The following is a 27,322-nucleotide window of genomic DNA, read 5'->3' as shown; positions in this document are numbered from 1 at the left end:
AGACGGTTTAGATATAACCTGCTCTATTCACAGAACTAGTCATATACCAGTAATAGAAATCTCACGTTTTCTCAACGTATTGTTACACTTAAGCATGTATTTTTCCTCTTCACAGACAATGTTCCAATACATAGTGAGACGATCCGACCCCAAGGCTACTTTATGCGCCTTTGTTGTTACTCGGTCCATCTTGTATTTTTTTTTTAGGTTAGACAATATTTCATTCAGTTTTTTTTTTTTTGGTTTTTTTTTTTTTTGGGCAAATTGCATTTATCAATATTATATGTTATAAATATGGTAATAAGTCCATAGTTACATAGGGAAAATCAAGACAAATACATATATTTGTTTCTTTGAATCATTTGACAAACTTATGAATAAATAATAATGGTAGTAGATAGTAATGGTAAAAATCCCAGGCAGTCTTGATGGAAGGATATTTTCAATACTTAAAAGTTTACTGGCTTCAATTACTAGTATTATATTAGTTGGAAACAGGGATTCCAGAAGGAGTACACTCGTTGCAATGCCTTATTTCTTATAAAATATGATTATTTTTTCTTTAAGATAATTTTTTTAAATCTATAATATTTACTTGTCCGCTTTGCATTTTTGTTCTGTACATATGATATTTAGTAAGCAATATTATGAGGTTTCTTATGTTATGTTTTTTTCTCCTCAGTTTTTTCTTCATAAATAAAACTATTTCTAAGTTATGTGGTAGTTCAATTTGATTTTTTGTATATATCCATCTATTAAGTTTTACCATACGTCATATACTTTTGGACAATTCCAGAATATGTGTTTCTTTGGTTTCTATGAAGTCCATACAGAAAGTACATTTATTGTTTGTATTTGGTCGTGAAACTCATTTGTTTCCGATATTCTGTGAGTGATCATGTATTATACCACTGTAATTTTGAGTTTTTATTAATGTCAAATGACATTCTATACACTTTATTTCAGATTATTTTATGTTTATTTAGGATTGAGGTCCACTTTTCCTGTGATGTGATAATTGTTTTTTTTTATCATTTCGAACATTGTACATAAAAACAGGCAACAGTAGTATACCGCTGTTTATATAAAAAAAATATTGTACATGTCTTTCGATCCTTTTGTAGATTTAAAAAATATTGTAATAGTAATTGGTATTATTGGCCCATGAAGCTTAAATTATCTGATTACATTTGATATCAAGACTTTTCATATAAGATTTAACTACTGAAATTACTCACTGGTAGATAAGAAAGTTGGTATCAATATCATATGTTTGTTAAAATTCTTGCCAGTTCATTAATTGTCCAACTTTGACCAGACTCCTTTTTCGGTCCATTTTTTGTAAAGTGTGGTTTGAATACTAACCTTAATTTTTTTAATATTCCAAATATTAGATGTGATAAAATCATATTCATTCTTAACACTTAAGTGTGGAGTTCTTTCCAATCATAAAAAATTTCTTGCCAACAGGGATTTTTACATGTGTATTTGAATCTACTGAAAGTAGTTCATTTGATTTATTTTCTTATGAATAAGTCAGTAGCTTAAATAATTATTAGTTTGTTTAGTTATTTTTCTTATCCAAGTTAATTTTAATCCTTCTATATATTGCTTTAAGTTCAACATGTTTAGTCCACCCAATTCATATATTTGAGAAATTGTTTCTTTTTTTATTTTGTCAGGTTAACCATCACAAATAAAAGAACATAAATACATAAATGATTAACACATTGGTTAAGTAACCCATCGTTTGGATTTGGCAGTTTTAAAAATAAGTGATTAAGCTTTAAAATTATAAAACTTTTGATTATAGTAATTTTTCCAATTGGAGATACGTATTTGTTTGACCAACTCTTTAATGTTCTCTCTAGGTCCATAATTTAGATTTTCAAATTTCTTGTAAATCAACCGAATATTTGATACCAAGAAGCCTAAATCTGCTGGAACCCCACTCAAATACTCACTTTACATACATTGTTTTTTGGTCATATTTTTTTCCCAATCCATACAACCTTTTTTTTCTAAATTCATCTTGAGACCAGATCATTCAGCAAATAATCCTAAAATACAAATGAGATTTTGGCGAATCATAAGTCCTTCATGGCTTCAATGAACATTACATTGAACAACAAATGGGATGACTTACCTTGTTTGTATTGGATACATAAGCTTCACAAAATTCCGTACAAATAACGGTACATTGCCGGCTCATCTGCATGTTCGACTAAAGAATTGTCCATTAGATTAACAAAAATTATGTCCGCAGTGAAATAGGGTCTTCAGAAATACTATGAAACTGTTTACTCGCGTAGTGGTATTAACCATATGTGGATTCTCAAAAACTCTAAAAAACTTCTGGATATTTTTAAATCTCGATCTTTTCTGAAATTAGTTCTATCAAAACTTTTGATTTTTCAACCCTGTATACCACCATTCCCCATGAGAAATTGAAAAATCGTCTAAAAGAAATAATCCACAATGCTTTTCAGCATAAAAATGGTAGCATACGCTATAAATTTTTTACTTTGGGATACCATACGGCATTTTTGTTAATAGTGAACAAAAAGGTAAAACATGCTACAGAGGAGCAAGTGATCAGCTGGAGTTTCTTATTGACAACATATTTGTTGAATTTGGAGGTAGACTTTTTCAACAAATTGTCGGCATTCCTATGGGAACGAACTGTGCGCCTCTTCTTGCCGACCTCTTTTTATTTTCATATGAGTCGGAGTTCCTTCAGACACTTGTCAAAAACAAGAAGATCAAAGAAGCCAGGTCATTTAATTTCACATTCAGATATATTGATGATGTTCTTTCCATAAACAATCCAAACTTTTCTGATTGGGTTCCATTAATATATCCCCCAGAACTAGAAATTAAAGAAACAACAGACACGGCTTCATCTGCCTCATTTTTAGACTTATACCTCGAATTTGACATACACGGTCATCTCAGTACCAGAATCTATGACAAACGAGACGATTTTAATTTTGAAATTATCAATTTCCCCCACCTTAGTAGCAATATACCAACTTCATCTGCATATGGGATATACATTCCCCAACTTATTCGGTATTCAAGAGCTTGCAGCTGCTACTCAGACTTTGTAAAACGTCATCAGTGTCTGAGCAGAAAGTTGGTGAACCAGGGGTATGTCAAAGAACGTCTCGTCCTTTTTCTAAAAAAGTTCATCGGAAGATACCAAAACCTTGTTGATAAATATTCCGTATCAACTTCACAAATTATACACGATGGTCTCGAAGTATAGATTCTGTGTACTAACGTTGTTTATCATCTTAATAACGTGTTATAGTATTCTTTTATTTGTCTTTTTGAATATTACTTTTACTGTTTAGTCTTTTTTTGGTGATATCCATTTGACGTGGCTCTGTACTTATACATCCCGTTATTGTGCTATGGTAAATTTTTGTATTTTCGTCTTTCATTTTTGCTAATGTGCTTTGTCTATATACCTTTTTGTGTTTCTTTGTTACATATGACTAGGCTCTGTCCTTATGCATCCCGTCATTGTGTTATTGTAAAATTTGGTATTCTTGTCTTTCATTTTTGCTAATGTGCTTTGTCTATATGCCTTTTTGTGCTTCTTTGATACATATGACGTGGCTCTGTACTTGTACATCCCGCCATTGTCTTATGTTAATTATTGTATTCTTGTCTTTCATTTTTGCTAATGTGCTTAAGTGATTAAGATTATAACACAATGGTAACTGCTGTACCCTAATCTTTGACATTTTTACCTATTGTGTCTATTTGTTGTGTTCACACATCGTTGTCAATATAATGGAATTGTATGCAACTGTCATACAAGTGAGAGGTTTAGCTAGCTATAAAACCAGGTTTAATCCATCATTTTCTACATAAGGAAATGCCTGTACCAAGTCAGGAATATGACAGTTGCTATCCATTCGTTTGATGTGTTTGGGCTTTTGATTTTGCCATTTGATTAGGGACTTTCCGTTTTGAATTTTCCTCGGAGTTCAGTATTTTTGGGATTTTACTTATTCTATAAAAATCGAGGAGACGGAATCAAAACCTTTTGTTTAAAATCAGTGAGAAGGAGAATGCCTTGGATATCATTTTCGTCAGTGAAGTGGAGTAAATTTTATATCATCTGGTATGTTCAACAATAAATCTCATTTAGATTTGAATATATCAACAAAATTATCACAAACTTGGTTAATTTCATGTTGCCATTATTAAGGCCTTCTTTGGACATATTCTAGAGGGTATTGATGTTTGTCTTTTTATTCAGATGCTTTCTTCCCTAATTTTGATATACACATATGAATTTGCTGTAACCAACAATAGAGAAGAAAGCCTGAACTAAAAGACAAAAATTAGTATTCTCTGGAATACGTTCAAGGAAGGCATTGAAAGCAATACAAACCAATAATATCTTCAAAAACGTGCAAGAAAAAAAAAAAACCCATGGATAACCCATGAAATAAAAAAAAAACTGATGAGGCGAAGAGACCGAAAGAATTCAAACTACCTTTCTGATATCAAACGATTTAATCAACTAATGTAAACCGTTAAAAGAAAATCAAGACAAGCTTATTGGAAACATGTAGAGGACATATTAACTTCAGAAGATAATGAAGACACCCGTTCACCAAGGAACCAATTCTGGACCTACATCAAACACAAGAAAAGCGATAAAAACGGAGTATCATCACTAAAAAGAAAAGGCAAATTAGAAACCGATCCTAGAAATATAGCAAAGATATTAAATGATCCATTCCAATCCGTTTCCTCCGCTGCATGTCAGATTAAAGAGAATTCGATTGAAAAGACTAATGACAGAGACAACAGAAAAATATCCAAATAGAGAAAATATTTTCATCACAAATAATGGAGTGGAAAAACAACTGAAAAATCTTCATTCACACAAAGTTGCTGAACAATATAATATCAAACGAATGATACTGAAACAAGAATGGTAAAAAATATATACCAGCAAACTATGGGCCAATATCCCTAACATGCTTCTGTATCAGTAACATCATGAATTGCAGAGGCAAATCACATCCTTTACCTTCTTCTACATGGCTTCAGGAGTAAACGATCACGTGATACACAGGTCCTTGAATGTATAGATCTGGGAAAATGAAAAACAAACAGATATTCTAATTCTAGACTTCTCCAAAGCATTTGACAAGGTGTCCCACAGTTTATTCCGACATAAACTACACCATAATGGCATCAGATACTCTACCTACCTCAAGGCCTGCACATAAGAGTGAGACTATTTGATCACGATACTGTAGTCTACGTGACCATTTCCTCGGGCAATTACTGACATAAACTCCAAGAAAACCTAAACAAACTGGCGAAATGGGAAGAACTTTGGAAAATGGAGTTTCATCCTGAAAAATGCAGTCACAAAAAAAGAAAAACCCAATTCATCTCCACGGTCATACTCAGAAACATGAAACATTAACTAAATACCTGGGCGTCACCATCGCAAACGATCTGGGGAGAACATATAAATAACATCACAGGTAAAGCCAGCCAAAGTCTTGGTTTTCTACACCGAAACCTCCACATCAGCTCCAACACCTTTAAAGAGCATGCTCATAAGACTTAAGTACCACAAATGGAATATGCCACGACATCCGGTATGGGATCTGTATCAGCAAAAACCACAAAGGCAAAATAGAAAAGGTTCAAAGACAAGCCGAACGATACGTACCAGCCGACAAAGAAATAGATCCAGTGTCAGCAATATGATAAATGAACAGGATGGAAAAGCTTACAAAAGAGGCGGCGTGAAGAAGCACGACTTATCATATGTTACAAATTTAAAAATGGCCTTGTAGCTATAGTCAAGAAAAAGTACTTACAACAGCCAAGTCGAGTCGAGTCGTACAGGAAATCATACATACTTATTACAGCCAGCTACAATAGACTGTAGGAGGTGGTCCTTCTTCGTAAACACCATCAAGGAAACACATTCTCAGGTATGATTGTAAAGAATATAGGGATGTTTGATAGTTTTCTTTTTTGAGCCAGTGAGAACTGTGCATTTGCCAGGATGGAAAGCCATTAGCCAGTCTTCTTACCACTTCGCTGCAGCATCACGCTCTTATAATTGAAGATTATGTATATGATGATGTAATATGCGAACAGTTTACTGAATTTAAAATGTTCTGGTAGGTCGTTAATGTAGATCAGATAAAGAACAGGGTCCAGAACTGTTCCTTGTTGTATACCAGAAGTAACTAGAGAAACATCTGATGATTCTCCGTCCAGGACTACTGTTTGTATGCGGTTTGATAGAAAGGCGGAAATCCATTTTAATGTTTCATTTTGTATTCCATAAAAATTAAGTTTGTATAAGAGTCTTTGGTGTGAGACTTTGGCAAAGGCCTTGGCGAAGTCAATAACGATTAAGTTTATTGGAGTGTTCTTGTCTGAATTTGAAGCAAGTTCTTGTACGAAGGACAGTAGTTGTGTTTCACATGATTTAGAGTGTCTGAAGCCGTGCTGAAGAACATATAATAAGTTGGGTTAATTATGATGTTCCATTAGTTTACAACTGATACAAGTGAGAGAGATTGGTCTGTAATTTACTGCATTATATTTTTCACCTTTTTTGTATGCTGGTGCAAGTTTCCAATCAAATGGTATACAGCCATTTGTGGGTGAATGATGGTAGGAAGTAATGCTGTTTTGTTTTGAAGTTGTTTAAGTATTCTGCCACTGATGCTGTCTTGGCAACTGGCTAAGTGTGGATTGATAGTGTATAAACGTTTCTGTATGCTAGGTGTAGTGATGGTGAGAGATGTTATAACTGGATAGGGACTCGACCGTTTTTCATGTATACTAGTATTATTTTTCGTTTCGGTTGTGAAAACTAATTGAAATTGTCCATCTAATATGTTGACTTTTTGTTTGGTATCAGTTATCTGCTTACCCTTCCGGAGCACCTGAGATCACCCCCAGTTTTTGGTGGGGTTCTTGTTGCTTTGTCTTTAGTTTTCTATGTTGTGTCATCTGTACTATTATTTGTCTATTTGTCTTTTTATTTTTGGCCATGGCGTTGTCAGTTTGTTTTCGATCTATGAGTTTGACTGTCCCTCTGGTATCTTTCGTCCCTCTTTTATCAGTTCATTCTCTTTTTATATGGGAACAACTCCAATGGTATCAGTTCTAATCATTTGTTTTTTTTGTCAGATTGATTGCTGTAACTTTGGGCAGGGTAATTTGTTGGAAGGTCAAGTATAATTTTTCTTTTTATGTACAATAAGCACTTCTCTACTCTTGTTTGACTTGTTGCTTTAAGTCTTTTATATTCTCTTTTGCATTTTGTCCTTTTTGGAGTATAATTTAATCTTTTTATTCATCATTTTTCAGAGTGTGCTGTGCACCCAGGTAAGGCGATGTTTATATGTTAACATTTTATGTGGAATGTATGTATCTACTTATTTTTGTAATCTTGTTTTTAAATAAGTCCCCTATTTCAATTATAGTACTGTTGGTGTTATTATTCATATCATATCAAGCTCTGTGAGTATGTTTTGCAGGCTTATATTTTCCCAGTTTGCCTCAGCATATTCTTGGTCTGGATGTTGTCTTATGTTTCTGAATAGACAGTCATGGTCGCTTAGTTCTAGTGGTCGAACTGTATTTTTATTGTTGTTGGAGTATTTACTAAGATTAAGTCTGATATTCGATCTATTCTAGTTGGTGTATTTTCAATTTGGTGAAGGTTATAATTTTCTAAGAGGTATAAATGTTTATTGTGATGTTCAGCTTTCGGTATACCCGGCATAACCCTTGCAAGGATCCCATGTACAAACTCTATGTATCCTATTACTTAAAATAAGTGAGAAATTCATGTAACAAAAAACTAGTTGACAAGCAGTCGTTGAACCATGAAAATTAGGTCAAGGGCAATTGACACATGACAGACAGGAACAAAGCAACATAAGGCACACGTATATAAATTAGCACCCGGGTTTTCAATTACGTTATATAGATACAATGGATAAGCGTGGATTCTTGAAAAAGAAACCATGAGCCGGGAGGGCGAATGGTTTGTTTTTCATGAATCTACGCTTATCCATTGTATCTATAACTTAAACTATTGTGTTAATTTCTTTTCAAAATTAAAGCCTTTTCTTAATTAGAAGGTATTGTAAGTGTGTTTAAATAACCATGTTATCGTGTCCAACGATGCATTGATAATTCTCAGATCACAATTAATTGGTTAGCAAATTACAAATATAACACTTCTACCTTTAAAGATCTTTATATTATCAGGCATCTGAATATTATCTGTTTTTACAAAATAAGACATATTCGAACTTATTTCTAATAAAATTGAGAATGGAAATGGGGAATGTGTCAAAGAGACAACAACCCGACCAAAGAGCATATATAAAGTATATATAATAAGTATGTTACCGAAATTTCTAGCACTCAAGGCACATCACGATTTTCTAGCATAGGAATTTGCGAACAAATATTTGTTAAATTATGTAGTAAAACAGATGAAATCATACTATATTTATACAACAAAAATTGACAAATACAATGTAATCATTTTTGTTTCAAACATGTGAAATAGCCAATAATAATCCAAAAAATAAACGGTAAAACACGCTATTACTACAAAAATATCCACTATAACATGCAAAATTAGAAAAAAAAAACAGAATTGGAACAACAGAAATAATACAGGGATTCGAACCTAAACCGACAAATCTCTATCTTTTAACTCGTTGATTTGAAGCGTGCTAACCTCGCGGCTACCAACTTATACTATACGACTGCCCATTGTGTATATATAAAGGTACAACCCCTGTGTGTCCGATGTTCATTTATATATATAAAATATACATCTAAGTTGTAACCCACTGGTAGCCGAGAGGTTTCGTCGATGTGTTGATGTCAGTCATTGTTGTAGGGTTAATAAATAAATCACTGTAAATAACAAACCGTAAACGGAGAAAACAGATATCCGTAAAATGAATGTAAAATGCAAATGTAAATTATTCTAACAATGAAGAATATATAATTTCGTCAAGTCAATCCCCTGGTTCATTTGACGATTAACACACCGGGATAAACCTATATATAATGGTTGTACTATATAGGGCAGTTGTTAACAACTAGATACTAGTGCAACAAAGAATTTGTTAATGTTAAAAAAAAAAAAAATGTCAGTCATTCATAACAGATTTCAAGGAAGGGTTCGATTCCCAGTGAAGGCATATACAAATTACAAAAATTAAAGGTAAGTTTTTAAATTAATTCCATTAGTGAACAGAAATCAGTAAATTAGCCAATTCAAACTTAATGAAATTAGACACACAAAGGAAACAATTGAATATCATTTGGTGAGTCCATTTCAGCGGCAGATTTAGGAAGCGTTGATTCAAGAAAAAGAATCCACGGTAAATGAATAGGCTGACGTCACCACAATGGTTTAATGAAATATAAAGCTTTATACGATAGTTTACGCTGGATTATCATCCCTGTCTAGCATTCTGTGACTCGTTGCAGGCGAGACAGTTCTATTTCAAGAGATTTCATCTACAAACAAAGATTCACTTAAAATTTCAATCTATATATAGCAGCCATGTGTTAAAATGCTTCCCCGAACTTGTGACAATGGTGTTACAGCTGTTAAAAACACAATTTTTCAAAATAATTGTGTATTAGACCTCTCAAGAACTTTGACCATGATAAATAATATCTTAAATATTTTCTTAGCATCTAAATGATCTTAAGTAAGTGAGAACAAAAAAGAAAAAAAATTAAAATATAATCTTGCTTCTGTGGAATTTTTAAAACAGTTCGTTCTTTTTTATTTCAATTGGAATAAAATATTTAGTCTACATTTCTGTGTTTTCCTCCATGTTAAGGCATCTGTAGTTTATTGTGCCTTGGACCAATATGTCAATCTATTGGTCCCTTCTGGGCTAAATGAATAAGGGCAGCCAATCATGTCTAAATTTTAGATGTTCACTTATTTCAAATTCTGCTCTTTTGTTCAAAGTGAACCTTAAATCTGCAGAATAGAATTCACCAACCAGCAACCCCTCAGAAGATTAAAAATTTTAAGGTATTTTTTTTAGTTTAAAATAGACCAAAAATCTAAAAATATGAGGCAATTTCTTGTTACATTGGAACCCATATCCATTTTTATTTAAGTGCCCCATAAAGGATTTCTGTATTTCAAAGCTCTCTCTTTCTCTCTCTTAAGTAAGATACTTGTACGTAGACTTGGCTTAACCACTGCTCCTCTGCAGGAGTTCAAGAAATCTTTGAAAGCCTGTCTACTTCTTTGATCTGAAATTATATAGGAGAGTCAAAAAAGTAATAGTAGTAATTCTAAATCTCCAACGCTTTTCACAAAATATCTTTGAGTAAAAATACTTGCAGGTCTTGAGCATTTTAGTGCAACTGCATTTATCTGTAAGACTATTTGTGAAAAGAGGGCAAGAACTGCTTAATATTTGAATCATGTTTTCAAATTGTCAATCAGTTATCCATAGGCCTAAAAGAGGGACGAAAGATACCAGAGGGACAGTCAAACTCATAGATCGAAATCAAACTGACAACGCCATGGCCAAAAATAAAAAGACAAACAGACAAATAATAGTACAGATGACACAACATAGAAAACCAAAGACTAAGCAACACGAACCCCACCAAAAACTGGGGGGTGATCTCAGGTGCTCCGGAAGGGTAAACAGATCCTGCTCCACATGTGGCACCCGTCGTGTTGCTCATGTTATTACAAAGCCAGTAAATGGTCTAATTCGGTAGGTCACATTCGTGAAAAGGGAACAGGATTGTAGTTACGACATAAGGAAATATCCGATATCATCTGTGAAACGGATATTCCATAACGGTCAACTAACTCGTGATGGCGTCCGTAAGATTTACGAAGTGATGATTTCAACTGCACCATTGGAACTCTTGGTTTAAAAATGAAAAGGTCACAATTGGGAAGCTGGAATCATCTCTTTTGTCGTTAAGTTTTGTTTTCAACCGACCCTCATAGTCAATTTCTAGATATAAGTCCTAATCAAATCAAATGGCAAAATCAAAAGCTCAAACACATCAAACGAATGGATAACAACTATCATATTCCTGACTTGGTACAGGCATTTTCTTATGTAGAAAATGGTGGATTAAACCTGAATGTATATGAAGAGACGATGCATAAGGATATGTGGTCTAGTCATGTGAGCCTGCTATGCATTCAATCATAAGAATGCCAGGTCTAGTCATACGAGCCCGATATGCATTCAATCACAAGGATATGTGGTTTCTAGAGTCATACGAGCCTGATATGCATTCAATCCCAAGGATATATGGTCTAAGAGTCATACGAGCCTGATATGCATTCAATCCCAAGAATATGTGGTCTAGAGTCATATGAGCGTGATATGCATTCAATCACAAGGATATGTGGTCTCGAGTCATATGAGCCTGATATGCATTCAATCACAAGGATATGTGGTCTCGAGTCATACGAGCCTGATATGCATTCAATCACAAGGATATGTGGTCTAAGAGTCATATGAGCCTGATATGCATTCAATCACAAGGATATGTGGTCTAGAGCCATATGAGCCTTATATGCATTTAATCACAAGTATATATGGTCTCGTCATATGAGCCTGATATGCATTCAATTACAAGGATATGTGGTCTAGAGTCATATGAGCCTGATATGCATTCAATCACAAGGATATGTGGTCTAGAGTCAAATGAGCCTGATATGCATTTAATCACAAGGATATATGGTCTAGAGTCATATGAGCCTGATATGCATTCAATCACAAGGATATATAGTCTCGAGTCATATGAGCCTGATATGCACTCAATCACAAGCATATATGGTCTAGAGTCATATGAGCCTGATATGCATTTAATCACAAGGATATGTGGTCTAGAGTCATATGAGCCTGATATGCATTAAATCACAAGGATATGTGGTCTAGAGTCAAATGAGCCTGATATGCATTTAATCACAAGGATTATGGTCTAGAGTCATATGAGCCTGCCTGATATGAATTCAATCACAAGGATATGTGGTCTAGAGTCATATGAGCCTGATATGCATTCAATCACAAGGATATGTGGTCTAGAGTCATATGAGCCTGATATGCATTCAATCACAAGGATATGTGGTCTAGAGTCAAATGAGCCTGATATGCATTTAATCACAAGGATATATGGTCTAGAGTCATATGAGCCTGATATGCATTCAATCACAAGGATATATGGTCTCGAGTCATATGAGCCTGATATGCACTCAATCACAAGCATATATGGTCTAGAGTCATATGAGCCTGATATGCATTTAATCACAAGGATTATGGTCTAGAGTCATATGAGCCTGCCTGATACGAATTCAATCACAAGGATATGTGGTCTACAGTCATATGAGCCTGATATGCATTCAATCACAAGGATATGTGGTCTAGAGTCATATGAGCCTGATATGCATTAATCACAAGGATATATGGTCTAGAGTCATATGAGCCTGTATGATATTAATTCAATCACAAGGATATGTGGTCTAGAGTCATATGAGCCTGCCTGATATGCATTCAATCACAAGGATATGTGGTCTAGAGTCATGAGCCTGATATGCATTCAACAAGTTATAACAAACTAAAGTGTATAGTATTTTCATATTTATTAATTTCATAGATGTTAACCTAACACATGATGAAATCTACCATTTACACAATGGAAAATCTTGCATACAAATTTCATGATTCTTGGGAGTTAAACTCACACTTGTTTTTTTACTATACATCATATACAAAAGTCATTGATAAATAATTAACAATAATTAATCATATAGTTATTGTATGAGGAACTGAATTTTTCTATTTCACACATTTAATAGGTTATCCTTTCAACCCTGCCAGAAATGGTATGCTGCCCTATTAACTTTAACAAATATATGTTGCTTTAAAAAATGTCTTTTTTCAACAAGCAACACCAAAAATATATATTGTATATATTCTATTTAAACTTTAGAAATTTGCAGACATTTCATTTTTAATGATAAATATTGCACAATAAAAGTTCAAGTTGTTTCAATTGAACATAAACAATAAAAATTAAACAACAGTTCATGTTTACCTCCTGAAAAGTGTACTTCACTGGCTATCATGTAGATATAAATAGTCTTTGTAACTACAATGTCAAATAAAATGCCATGACCAGCATGCCTTCATACTCATCCACAAAATCCACTTCATTTATCATACATTTGTGTATAAAAAAAAAATCATTCAAACTCAGTCTTTGGTCTTCATGAAGAATTTGTTTTGGCATGAAAAATAATTTAGTTATATTTCTAATGCAATTTTATCACTTATTCAATTATTCAAAAAAAAATTATCCTCACAAACATGGATTCTCATGTGAACAATGCAGGCAATCAGGAGAATATTTTGATATTTTTCTGTTATGTTTATTAAAATGGATGTGCAACTGATTATAACATTTGCACCTTTGCTTTTCCTTGGACCATGTTTTCAAAATGTCACCTGTGATACCACAAACATTTAACATAATAATCCTGATTTCATTAATACAAATCAAACTATTTCATTTGAAATTTGTACATAATTAAGTAAATAGACTATTTACACAACAATAACACTCCCTAAGTAAAGGTTTATGTATTTCATCCCATCATTTATGCAAGGGAATTTGTAAGCTATTATCATTATATCATGTGATTTAATAAACAAAGGATAGAAGTCCCCACCCCTAAAAATGATTTTTTGTTTATGAAAATGAACAATTAAAGTTTGAATAGAGTAAACAGTTTCATTTAATTTTAAAAAAAGATGTGTGACAAGAAACAAAGGCACTGTTTCAAAATTTTAATAATTATATTCATCTACATTGCTACGCAGGTTCCACTTTTCTCATTTTTAATCTCTTTAATTCAAGTATTTGATAAGATAAACCTTTTTTTAAATTTGAAGGGAATCTAAAAAGAAATGAAGATGTAATTCTGATGCCAATAAAGTGATAACAGACAGGCTGTAGACAAACAAGTATTACTATGTCAGCAACTGTATTGCCTGGGCTATGATAACTGACTGAATGTTTAATGAACTACTTTTAGTATATCAGAATAGCTTCTGAAATATGAAGTTAAGTGTTTAAACAGATTTTGTTTAAGAACAGTCAGTGCTGATTTTGCATCATATATTCAGCACAAATGTACTTTAAAAATTATAGAAAAGCCTCTGAACTAAGTATGAACTACCTCAAATTATTATTTTTATGTTAGACTACTTACTACAAACGAAAAAAAAAAAATCACATGTCTAAAAACAGGCTGAAATTTGCCAGATATATAGCAAAATGATAAGCATTCTTGGACCAACTAATGAAATGATTACAAAATTGATATTTACAAGAAAACAATTATTTACACTGATAAACAAACAACATAAGAAAAATTATGTTATACATGAATGTTTGTGACAGACCAGATTTTAACAACAAAAACAATAAACAATTTTGTTTGTACACTTCATCTCTCACATAAAAAATGTTATATAAAAACATATGACATATTGTGTTTTGTTACATGCTAAATGTGTGATTTATGAGGAATAATTTACCATGTGTGACTTGCTAATGTTTATGATAAATGATTTAATAAAATTCATATGACTTTCCAGATCTATCAAAATATAAAAATTTCATCAAATGTCATTTTTTGTGTAAAACCACCCATTAACAAAATCTGTCTTAACTGGGATTCACCAGAGATACATGTTATCAATTCTGAAATGCATATTTCTGTCAGAAAATTAAAACAACGATAAATCCTTCAGAAAAAACTATTTGTAGTTTTACAGGAATGCCTTTGTATGGCATGTAATAAACTGGTGTTTGGTCCATTATATGTTAATGTGACACCCTGTACACGAACGTTAGCAACTCTCCAGTACTTCTATCACATGACCTATGGATTTCCCTCCTGAACTTCCAACTGCAGTCTGAAAAAAAGTAAACATGCTTTTACATATTTCTCATAGGCACTTACTATCAGAATGTACTTAAATTAATAAAAACTTTGTGTCATTGAACTAAAATGATATTTTATGTAAAGATAGTCATAAAACTTGCCCTTGAAAAATCCCTTTCTTCAGCAAATGTTTAAACTTCTAAATATTTTAATTGTACTGGATGGATGTGTTGATATTTAAAAACCAGCAGACAATCTTTTAGTGAACAATGGATAGATGTATGGATATCAAATATCCAGCAGGCAATCTTTGATTGATTGATTTTTGCTTGTTTAATGTCCAGTGGCATATATGGCAATCTTTAAATGAACAGTAGATATATGTCTGTATATCAAATATTCTTCAGGAATCTTTAAATGAACAGTGGATAGATGTATGGAAATCAAACAGTCTTCAGGAATCTTTAAATGACAGTGGATAGATGTATGGAAATCAAATTTTCTTTAGGAATCTTTAAATGACAGTGGATAGATGTATGGAAATCAAATATTCTTCTGGAATCAAATATCCAACAAGCAATCTTCAAATGAACAGTGAATGGAAGTATGGATAATATCCAACAGGCAATGTTCAAATGAACAGTAAATAGATGTATAAATTTTAAATACCCAGCATGTAATCTTTAAATGTACAGTGGACAGGAATATCCAACAGGCACAACAAGACTAATGATGGAGGTAAATGAATTGAATTACAAATATAAACTTACTGTTAGACTCATAAAGGATAAAAACTTCTTCAGTATCATTATCATATCATCAAAATTACCCGATGGTAGATGTTCCTTCACTTGGTTAACAAACACCTGAAATATACAATAAAATCACTCAAATAATGTCTTATATTTACTTTCAAATGTGATTACTTTTACTTTTTGTTATAACATGTGAAGAATTCCTAATATGTAAATCATCAAATGGATAATTCTGGGTCATTGAAAATTGTTAAAATCTGGGAAAACTCTGGACACAGGATATGATAATGGACATATACTATTTTCCTATTGAAACCAGCTACACTAAGCTCCATAATATATACAACAAAGACTCTATCATGGTAAAGACTTAAATGAAATGATATCAGACAGTTTTAACCTTAAGTGTATATGACATTGTTTTCAGTGATCATTTAGATGTAACCACAAAGTTGCATGCGATCTTGAGTCACACAACCCAGTAATAAAGCTATGCACTAACAGTGTGATCCAGTATTATACACAGCCCAGTGATCAAGTTATGTACTGATCTGGTACAACCCAGCATTAAAACTATGTACTTACAGTGTGATCTAGCTGTTATTACACAACCCAGTATTAAACCTATGTACTAACAGTGTGATCTGGCTGGTATAACACAAAACAGTAATAAAGTTATGTACTTATAGTGTGATCTGGTATAACACATCCCAGTAATAAAGCTATGTACTTACTGTGTGATCTGGTATCACACAACCCAGTATTAAAACTATGTACTTACAGTGTGATCTGGCTGATATCACACAACCAGTACCGCCTTGGTGGTCTCGTGGTAGCGTGTTTGCCTTGAGTGTGGGAGGTTGTGGGTTCGAACCCCAGTCTGGTCAAACCAGACTTTAAAATTGGTATTTGCTGCTTCTCTGCTAAGCACACAGTATTAAGGAGTAAGAGCAAAGACTGGTCGGCTCGGAATCAGAATAATGTGTCCGAGTAAGGTGACATGTCTTCCTGCAGATTTTTACCTTGTGAACTAGCAAGTTAAAAATCCAGCTCAGCGCGTCGGGTCCAGTACAAAGCAGGGTAAATATTCATTTTAAATTAACATGTTCTCGTCCTGAATATGCATATTAATTTGCCACTGGACGTTAAGCAGTCATCCATCATCATCATCAAAACCCAGAAATAAAGTTATGTACTTACAGTGTGATCTGGTACAACACATCCAAGTAATAAAGCTATGTACTTAATGTGTGATCTGGTATTACACAACCCAGTATTAAAGCAATGTCCTTACAGTGTGATCTGGTATTGCACAACCCAGTAATAAAGCTATGTACTTAGTGTTATCTGGTATAACACAAACCCATTAATAAAGCTATGTACTTGCAGTGTGATCTGGTTTTACACAACCCAGTATTAAAGCAATGTACTTACAGTGTGATCTGGTATTGCACAACCCAGTAATAAAGCTATGTACTTACAGTGTTATCTTGTATTACACAACCCAGTAATAAAGCAATGTACGATGCTACTATGCTGTTCTCCATATGCTTGCCAGCTTTCTGTAATGCTGAAAGAAAAAAAAAAAAAAAATTATTGTTACATAAATCAAAATATTATTCAGAAATCAAATATAGTAGTATATAACTTATATTTTAAGGTATATCTTTTACATTATTCCTATATCATCTTTCCCTCTCCTCAATTCTTTAAAAATATACACGAATACACACATCCAATATATATGGCATATCCACCAGTGTTAATCAATGCTCAGATTTCCAGAATTCTATATACATTATTCAAAATATTGTGACTTTTTTTTTTAAATATGTGGAACACTATACACATAAATGAGATAATTAAGGAATAAAAAGGAAGATTTTGTAATATTTGAATATTTTTTTTCTTTTTTCACAGTGGAAATTAAAAGTTTCATGACGAATTCGAATAGGATATCTTGTGTTATCTAATTTCAACATAATAATAAATGAGGCTTTGGCCAGTTTATAACTATTATTGAAATTAAATAATGAGAGTTAAAATCAATCAAAATGTTATTACAGTCGAACCTCGTTTTGTCAAAGTTGAAGGGACCGGACCAAAGTATTTGACTTATCCGAGGTTCGACTCATCCGAGGTCGAGTGTGTTTTAAATTTAAAATGCATGAAATACGGTATGAGATTTGTGTAAACTAGATACTTTGAACAGTGTGCCTTTTTTCGATATGACACTTTATGATTGTGTATTCAATCTCCATATCTTTTGGTCCTTCATAATAATTAAACACACAAGTACAGATACAAATCATGCACAAATAAAATCAATAGTATACACAAATATTTAGAAAGTCGGTCACTATAAATTATGAAATCACTCGCGGAACAAAACAAGTTCTGAACAGTCTCTGATGAGGTAGCCTGATTTACATTAAATTATTATGAATTTATCATAATTGTTTTAATCCTTTAATTTATTGTACTTAATGAATTTTAATTCTAACAATTCATTTAATCTCGGCTTTGGTCATTTAAATGCTTTTTGTTTTTATGTTAGGTGAAATATGTTCAACACACTAACGTTCAGCATGGACGATCAACAAAGGTGTTAATTACCGGTCACCATAAACATGTCATTTTAACTGTTATACAAACAAGTATCTTTACTCAGCTTTATTCTCTTTTGAAAATGATTAGGTTACACAAGAAATACATCCGATTTGAATTTTTATCATTATGTTGGCATCTTTCAAAAATTCTTACTTACCCTTTTCGAACTTCGAGACATCGGGGTCGAAATCACATAAATTTTACATCGACGGGACTATAAAATTTACTTGACTTTACCGAGTATTCGAATCAACTGAGTTCGACTCATCAGAGGTAATTATGCATTGATCAAACGGGAATTTTGCCGGGACCGAAAAATTACTTCGACTCATCTGAGTTTTCGACACAACCGAGTTCGACACAACGAGGTTCGTCTGTAAATAATGAGTTAATATCAAGTGAAGTGTAATTCTCACAAGTTAATAAACCTATTTCTAATATTGTAAAAATTATCTATGTGTAAAACAAATATTTCCATGATGTTGTACCTTTGAAGTTTTATAAATCCATAGAAAATAAAAATTAAATTGATTATTTCATCCTTTACATAGCAACAGAGGAAACCCTCATTATGTACCTTTAGCAAACGTTTCTTCGTCAGCCAAATCCTCTTCTTTGCTGCCAGGTTTTAGTCTCTCCTCTACATCACCATTTGTTTTCTGGTCATTTTTATTTTTCTTGGCCGAATTAACTATCCATTCCACTCCTGACTCTGACTCCTTCCATTCACCAGACTTGTTAGGAGACTGTTGAGGTGTTGTGGACTCCTGGGAGAAATCTTGTTCATCCATTGTCTTTGCTGTCTCAAATCTCTTACAGAATACCTTTAAATAAACAACAGAAACTAAAGAGTGCTAATATTAAAAATAAACTGTTAACACAGAGATATGTCTCGCCTATTTTTTATTATGATAATGCAAATGTTGAAATTAAAATAGCAATACTTTAACATGTAAGTTATGCAAATATTCAAAGTCAATGAACCATGACTGAAGGTACAGGGCTAAACAATCTCCATGGAAATGAGATGTGCCAATGCTAATACAACTGTAAATCAAATACCATTGACTTTTCATAAGTCGTTCCCTTTAAACAAACCTAAACACAAACATTAACTTGTAAACTATGTAAAAGTTTGAAAGTCAATGAACCATAATTAGGAGGTGGGGTTATATAATCTCCATGGAAATGAAACTTGCAAATGCCAATACATTTGCATACCAAATATCATTGACTTAACATTAGTGGTTCATCTTAAACTGACCTTATCACAAACTAATACATGTAAACTAAGCAAAACTTTCAGTGTCAATAGACCAAGACTGAGGGGTAAGGACCTGATATTCTCCATGGAAATGAGTTGTGCTAATGCTTATACAACTGCATACCAAATATCATTGACCTACCACTAGTGGTTCCACATAAACTGACCTAATCACAAACTAATACATGCAAACTAAGCAAAGTTTCAAAGTCAATAGACCATGACTGAGGGGGCGGAGCCAAATTATCTCCATGGAAATGAGATATGCCAATGCTTATACAACTGCTTACCAAATATCATTGACTTACCACTGGTGGTTCCCCATACACTGACCTAATCACAAACTAATACATGTAAACTAAGCAAAAGTTTCAAAGTCAATAGACCATGACTGAGGGGTCAGGGCCAAATAATCTCCATGGAAATAAGATGTGCCAGTGCTAATACAACTGCATACCAAATATCATTGACCAACCACTAGTGGTTCACCTTAAACTAGACCTAATCACAAACTAATACATTGTTGACGACGACGCCGCCAGAAACAGCATACCTATGTCTCGCTTTTTTTACTCCGTCAAGGCGAGACAAAATAATGTTTTTGAAATGAAATATAAAAGTATTTTGATTAAAATAAATAATAAAATCCTTAGAATATCAGTCAGAATTTAATTGTTTAAATTGATTAAAATCGTTCATAGAAATAACTGCAAGTTGTTAATTACCATGTCATGATTTGGTTGATTGGTTATTAAAAATCAATAGGATTAAGTACAGGACATTGTCGTAGGTAATAATGTTTATCACAGGAACATGAAATTTCACACCTTTTGATTTAAACAAAAATTATTGACAAGCTTTTTATAATAAAATATAATTTCGGTAAACTGTCGTTTAAGCATTTTTGTTTACTTAATTCTGGACAAAACGACAATTCTTCGTAATAAAATTTTAAAGGGAAAATGTAGGAAACAAACTGCATTTCAAACAATATTCCAACAAATTGTCGTTTAAGCAAGTATTTTTATTTATTCTGGACAAAAAGGATATTTTGTACGAAATAAAACTTACCAAACAAAATGTTAAATCAATTACTTTCTTAGTTTTGACCATTTTTAATGACTGCTTATTATGTCGTGATTAGGGTAAATAGCTTTCAATCAGCTGTACATCAAAGGGCCTTAAATATGTTACAAAAGTTTGACAAGAAATTGTAAATTGTAAAACAAACAAATAATAAGTTGCCTTTGTCCACGTTTGTAATCAAAGTTTTAAATCAACACTTTAACCTACAATGATCGAGCGACGATTAGGACAATTCAAACCATTTTCAATGAATTTCTATCTTTTGTCTTTATCATTATTCAAATAAAGATCCCCGAATTAATGTATCTGAAACATTTTTTTGAAACAGAGATCCACGAATTTACTTACAACACGAAGTGTCTTTTTTTCTCCATCCACGAAAATAAATGAATCCACAGTAGTATAAAATCAAGCCTATTTTTTGTATTAAAATAAAAAAGTTCATGATTTGTGATAAAAACTGAAAATTTTCAAATTTTCTTGATTAAATATATCTCACAAGAAGAATGTGTCCATAGAACACGGATGCCCTACTCACACTATCATTTTCTATGTCCAGTGGACCGTGAAATTGGGGTCAAAACTCTCATTTGGCATTTAAATGATCATATCATAGGGAACATGTGTACTAAGTTTCACGTTGATTGGACTTCAACTTCATCAAAAACTACCTTGACCAAAAACTTTAAACCTGAAGCGGGACAGACGGATGGATGGATGAAAGAACGAAAGAACGAACGAATGAACGGATGCACAGACCGAAAAACATAATGCCCCTAGGTGGGGCATAAAAAGAAATCTATCACCTTCTTGATACTTTGCGCTAAGAAAAACATGAAACATGGAAAGAATTAAATTTTGTGGTGTGTGGAGTCCTAATTGCAGGTAGATGATAAAGTTCTCCTAAACATAAGCCACATCTGGATAACCATATATATGACAAAAACAAATATAGTTATTTATAGAACTTATTTAGAAGTTCTAACTACTAATAATGAAATCTAACTTTTGTGCAAGTAAAGATTGATTGATTGATTGGTGTTTAATGCTGCTTTCAGCAAGCTCATCAGCTATTTCCAGTTTGGATTGGTGGAGGAAGCCTGAGTGCCTGAAGAGAGCCACTGACGGCAAGAAAACAATCCTAGTCAATTAAGGTAGGAATTGAGAGCACCTGCCACGGAGCCACTGACGGCAAGAAAACAATCCTAGTCAATTAAGGTAGGAATTGAGCGCACCTGCCACGTGCAGGATTTGAACTCACAACCTCAGTGTTGACAGGCTAGTGATACAGTAGTTCGACTACTTAGACCACTCCACCATAAGTTAAGATGAAGACTATATCTAAATGTAAGATGAAAGATTAGTCACCTACATGAAAAAAATATAACTTAAATGTTTACTTGCGGCTTTCAACAGATTATACATTAGAAAAACATTTATCTATAAACACATGACATATGATGGATTTAATATTTCTTTCCATACCTCAACAAGAGCCTTTGCTGCGGGAACTGTGTTTTTATTGCCAAGACAGTCAAATTCAAAAGATCTGTGTGTCTTTGAATCTAGGACTTTTCTCCTGTTTACACCACAGTGTTCCACCAAATTAATCAATAAACCCAGGGACTGAAAATAAAGACAATTAAGAATATACAACAGTTGAAATTACTTTTGATACAAAATATTTGTCTCAGTTTTCCAAATTAGATTGACATTTACTCCATTAGTACCTTGTTACAAATGAGGTGTGAAATATTCTGTAATTATATCTTGAGATACATGCTTTAAATGTAGGTAGGGTTGATGTGAGTGCCAATTTTCGTGGATTGAGGAAAACTTTTTAATTTTGTGGTTTTGCCAAAGTCTGCATACAACCTTATAGAAAATGCATCATTCCTTGAACATTTAAATTTTTGGTTCACCTGTACCCATGAAATCCATAAAAATTGGTATCCAACAAATAATATTAGTTATCTTGGTGTAATCAGGGGTGTACAGAATTTAACACCATTGCCGAAGGGTTTATGCATTTTCAACATGGCTGTAAAATTCTGTACACCCCTGATAACAAATTTATTTCTTATGAAGTCATTTTTATAACGGGTGTGTGTTGTTTTTTTAATTTTGCAAATAAAATATTATTTTTTTGCTAATTTTTGCATTTTTAATTTTTTTTTTCCAGTAATTTTGGGAACATTTTTTGTTAGGAAATTTTTAGCAAGGGTTGGGTGTTATTTATCCGCGGTAATCAGATTGCAGGATTCTTGCTGCATATGAATAATAATGAATACACAGTGATAAGATATTTAGATTTTTTAACTAGGGACCATATTATTCTTGCACATATAACAATAACTTATAAGATTCTGTTTTCTATACTGACACTAACTGATACTTAGACACACTGATGATAGCTAGATACAAGGATAAGAATGTAATATCGGATATCTTGTGTGACACACTGAAGATAGCTAGATACAAGGATAAGAATACCATATCAGAGATCTTGTGTTAGGGCTATTCCAATAAAATGTATGTGGGAGGCTAGGAAGGAAAGTTTAATTATTGAATGTGGGTCATGGGTCTTTTTTCAGTATGCGTCTATTACCATTATGCAAATTTTCTAAAAAATGGTTCTTGGTTGTAGGGGTATTTTGAAAGTCCCTTCCCACCCTCCCACATACATTTTGATTGAATAGCCCTTACACACTGAGGATAGCTAAATACAACAATAAGAATGTTATATCTGAGATCTTGTGTTACACACTGAGGATACATACTTACAAGAATAAGGATATCATACCCTAGATCTTGTTTGACACACTGGAGATACTTACAAGGATAGGGATATCATATCTGAGATCTTGTGTGACACACTGGAGATACTTACAAGGATAAGGATATCATATCTGAGATCTCGTGTGACACACTGGAGATACTTACAAGGATAAGGATATCATATCTGAGATCAGGTGTGATACACTGGAGATACTTACAAGGATATGGATGTCATATCTGAGATCTTGTGTGACACACTGGAGATACTTACAAGAATAAGGATGTCATATCTGAGATCTTGTGTGACACACTAAGGAAGATAGATACTTACAAGGATAAGGATATCATATCTGAGATCTTGTGTGACATACGGAGATACTTACAAGGATAAGGATATTATACTCTAGATCTTGTGTGACACACTGGAGATACTAACAAGGATAAGGACATCATATCTGAGATCTTGAGTGACACACTAGAGATACTTACAAGGATAAGGATGTCGTATCTGAGATCTTGTGGAACATACTGTGGAGTCTGTAAGATGGCTGTTAATACTGTACTTATGAAGTCCTCTTGTTCTCCAACTTTTGTACAGGCGAATTCTGTGGTAAAAGACATACAATATAGTTTGCTTTGCTACCAGTTGACTAAATAAGAATGTGTCCATGAGACACAGATCCTGCGCTTGTAAATATACGGCAAATTCTGCAATTTTTCAATTTACAAAGATACAAGTCAAGAACGGTGAAAGTGATTCCACCCAAATTTTAACTTGATCTGTGTTTGGTGGTTATAACCATTGTGTATAAGTTTTATAAAATCTGGTCGAGGTAACCTAAAGTAAGAGTGCAGAAACAGCAAATTAAGCAATTTTTTTCCATTTATAAAGGGACATAACTCGGGAACGGTGAAAATGACGCCATCCAAATTCAAACTTGATCTGTGTTTGGTGGTAATAAGCATTGTGTATAAGTTTCATAACAATTAATTAAGACAAACTAAAGTTAGAGAACAGAAAACTATTTTGGGACGTACAGACAAACAACGTTAAAACTTAATGACCCCTCAGCCGCAGCGGGGGCATCAAATTTACAAGCAACCTTTTTATTTTTAACTTTGGCCCCTTAATTTACTCATTTCATAATATCAAATAATCTCCCAACTGATTTATATCTATCATTTAATCATATTCACTTTCATGAATAGCTGACTATACAGAATGGATTTTGCTCATTGTTGTGGCAGTACGGTGACTTCTTAAATGCCTTGTATCCAAACAACATCATATATCATGGACTGAATTCATAAATCTGTAAACTGGGAGTGCCAGTTTGCACATCACAAAAATTCATACCCCTTTCACCTATTATGTACAACAATTATGTTGTTTTGCAACTGAAAACTCTAAAAACCATCTTTATATAAAAAAAATAAAAAGGAAGGTGAACAATGTCATAAGATATAAAAGATTTCCTGTATATGCTGACCAAAAAAACCAACAGGCAAATACAAGGACAAAGGAAAAAATAATCACACATACCCCACATTTCAGTAAGCATATCATAAACATGGAAATATTTGTGGCAGCTTTTTTCCTTTGTATGTGCAGTTAGTGTTAAGCTGAAGTATGCACTACTGTTTTAAAATATAAGTAACAGAAAATTTCTGTATAAGATGTGACAATGCTCAAAGTAAACCATTCTATATACACATAGGAAGGACCAAATACTGAACAAAATAATATTACTTATTGTAAATGTACATGTTTCAAAATCAATTTAATTATATCTGATATATATAAGATTTACCATTTTCATGAGTGAGATTGAGTAGTACTGATAGGATCGCCAGTATACTTTTATACACAACATATCCATAAGACTCCTTGTCTAGTTTCTGTCCATCAGGTAAGGGATAAATGGGTAAAAACTTCTGACAGATTTCAAGTGCTCTGGAAAAAAGTATAACAATTAACATGAAATTATCAAAATAAAATAACGCATCAAGAAGGGATAAAAGGGATAAACTTTAATCAGCCTCTGTTGGATACTATTTAATCATTAGATATAAGCATTCTTAAGCACTCCAAACTGCAAATTTTATAAACATATGTACTGAGGATAAATTTCACTGAAATCTTAAATTAACAGCACTTGTATGCAGGGGATTCCTACTTGTATGTAGAATTGACAAAATACTTCAAGTGAAGCAGGGAAATTTTCAACTAGAGGCTCTAAAGAGCCGGTGTCTCTCACAAAGGTCTATGTGCATCTTCAACATTGTAGACAACTGTTTACAGTTTCTATCCTATTTAGTTTTTGCTCAAAAAACAAAAGAGGGTAAAAAAATATCGTCATGTAAGGGCAATCACTCTCCTACCTACTAATTTTTTTGGCAGAATTTGACTTAATTGTAGATCATGTCTTTCTGATAATTTTTGTTACCTAAAGTTTTTATATTTCTTTTATAGTTTCCAAGATATGCAAAAACACCAAAATTGGTAGAAATCATAATTAAAGAGCAATAACTGAAATAACCAGTTGACTGAAGAATTCAGCTATTAGACTTATTTTTAGATCTTGTCTTGCTGATCATTTATGCTGTTTAAAGTTTTTATCTATCTCACGTATGCTGTTAAAAGTTTCTATCTATCTATTGTAGTTTTTAAGATTTAAAGGCAAAAACGCAAAAAAAAGATGGTGAAAATTGTCATTAAAGAGCAATAACTCTAATAAGGAGTCAATTGACGATTTCCACTATATTGACTTATTTTAAGAACGTGTCTTGCTGATCAGTTTTGCTGTTCAAAGTTTCTATTATAGTTTTCAATATAATAGGCAAAACGGAAAAAAAGTAGTAAAATTCATAATTTTAGGGCAATAACTCCAATAAGAAATTGTCTGACAGTTTTCTTAAACAGATAATAGGTAGTGCTCAACATTCGGAATATTTCTGCCCCCGTCAGATTTTCTCTATTTATATCAGTTTTCAAAATATTTGACAAAACTTACATTTTACCCCTATGTTCTATTTTTAGCCATGTCGGCCATTTTGGTTGGCAGGCTGGGTCATTGGTCATTTTTTAAACTAGATACCCCAATGATGATTGTGGCCAATTTTGGTTAAATTTTGCTCAAAAGTCTCAGAGGAGATGATCTTTGTAAAACTTAACGCACGACGACAGACGATGGGAAAAGCTCACATGGCCCTTTGGGATGGTGAGCTAAAATTGAGGTGTTCATAATTGCACATAATAGTAGACATTGTGACTGAGCATGGAAATTTAAATATATAGATATATAGACTTTGCATCAATGTTACAAAATTTAACAAAATCAAAATCCTTTTCTCCTAAATGCTTACCTGCAACAAGATGAACCAATGATTCCTGATTTGTATGACATTAAATATGTCTGATTCTCTGTGTTCACAAATATCACCTGAAAAACATAAAATTCTATTGTTAAATCAAGTGAATGTTGTATAAAAAATACCACCAGAAACAAATAAAATTAGTATGATCTAAATCTGAAGAATACTACACATTGCATTATTTCCTTTGATTATTTTCAATTAAGACTAGCATATATAATAAATCCCCAAGAATTAATTGTAATGAAATAAACAGGAGGTAATATCAAAATGACAATTCAAAGTGAATTTTCCTGTGACCTTCTAGAAAATAACCATATAATATAAAGAAATAAGCTTTCAATGCTGTTCTTCATATGAACAGTTCCTGGAAGGAAGTCCATGTCTAACAGTAAGTTAAAGAATGGTGCATTGGGATAGAGCTGGACTCAAGTCAATCTGTCACCAACAAAATCTTCA

General features: G+C 32.9%; 1 protein-coding gene across 2 annotated transcripts in view; it reads right to left on the bottom strand.

Moving 5' to 3' along the window:
• Window positions 1-12,668: 12,668 nt before the first annotated feature.
• The window catches only part of LOC127710151 (wings apart-like protein homolog), a 38,289-nt gene continuing 23,635 nt past the window's right edge, over window positions 12,669-27,322 (bottom strand). For both annotated transcript variants that reach the window (XM_052215887.1, XM_052215888.1), the window contains exons 10-17: window positions 26,855-26,931; window positions 25,300-25,442; window positions 23,978-24,093; window positions 22,196-22,336; window positions 18,938-19,184; window positions 17,232-17,320; window positions 15,766-15,861; window positions 12,669-15,026 (exon numbers count right to left, since the gene is read on the bottom strand). In XM_052215887.1, coding sequence (XP_052071847.1) covers window positions 14,961-15,026; window positions 15,766-15,861; window positions 17,232-17,320; window positions 18,938-19,184; window positions 22,196-22,336; window positions 23,978-24,093; window positions 25,300-25,442; window positions 26,855-26,931 — 975 coding nt within the window. In that variant the 3' untranslated portion in view covers window positions 12,669-14,960. The remainder of the gene's footprint in view (window positions 15,027-15,765; window positions 15,862-17,231; window positions 17,321-18,937; window positions 19,185-22,195; window positions 22,337-23,977; window positions 24,094-25,299; window positions 25,443-26,854; window positions 26,932-27,322) is intronic.

This window comes from Mytilus californianus, unplaced genomic scaffold, assembly GCF_021869535.1.
Source record: "Mytilus californianus isolate M0D057914Y unplaced genomic scaffold, xbMytCali1.0.p SCAF_7, whole genome shotgun sequence".
Lineage (NCBI taxonomy): Eukaryota > Metazoa > Mollusca > Bivalvia > Mytilida > Mytilidae > Mytilus > Mytilus californianus.
Note: the sequence above shows the minus strand (reverse complement) of the source record. Positions and strands in the feature narration are given on the sequence as shown.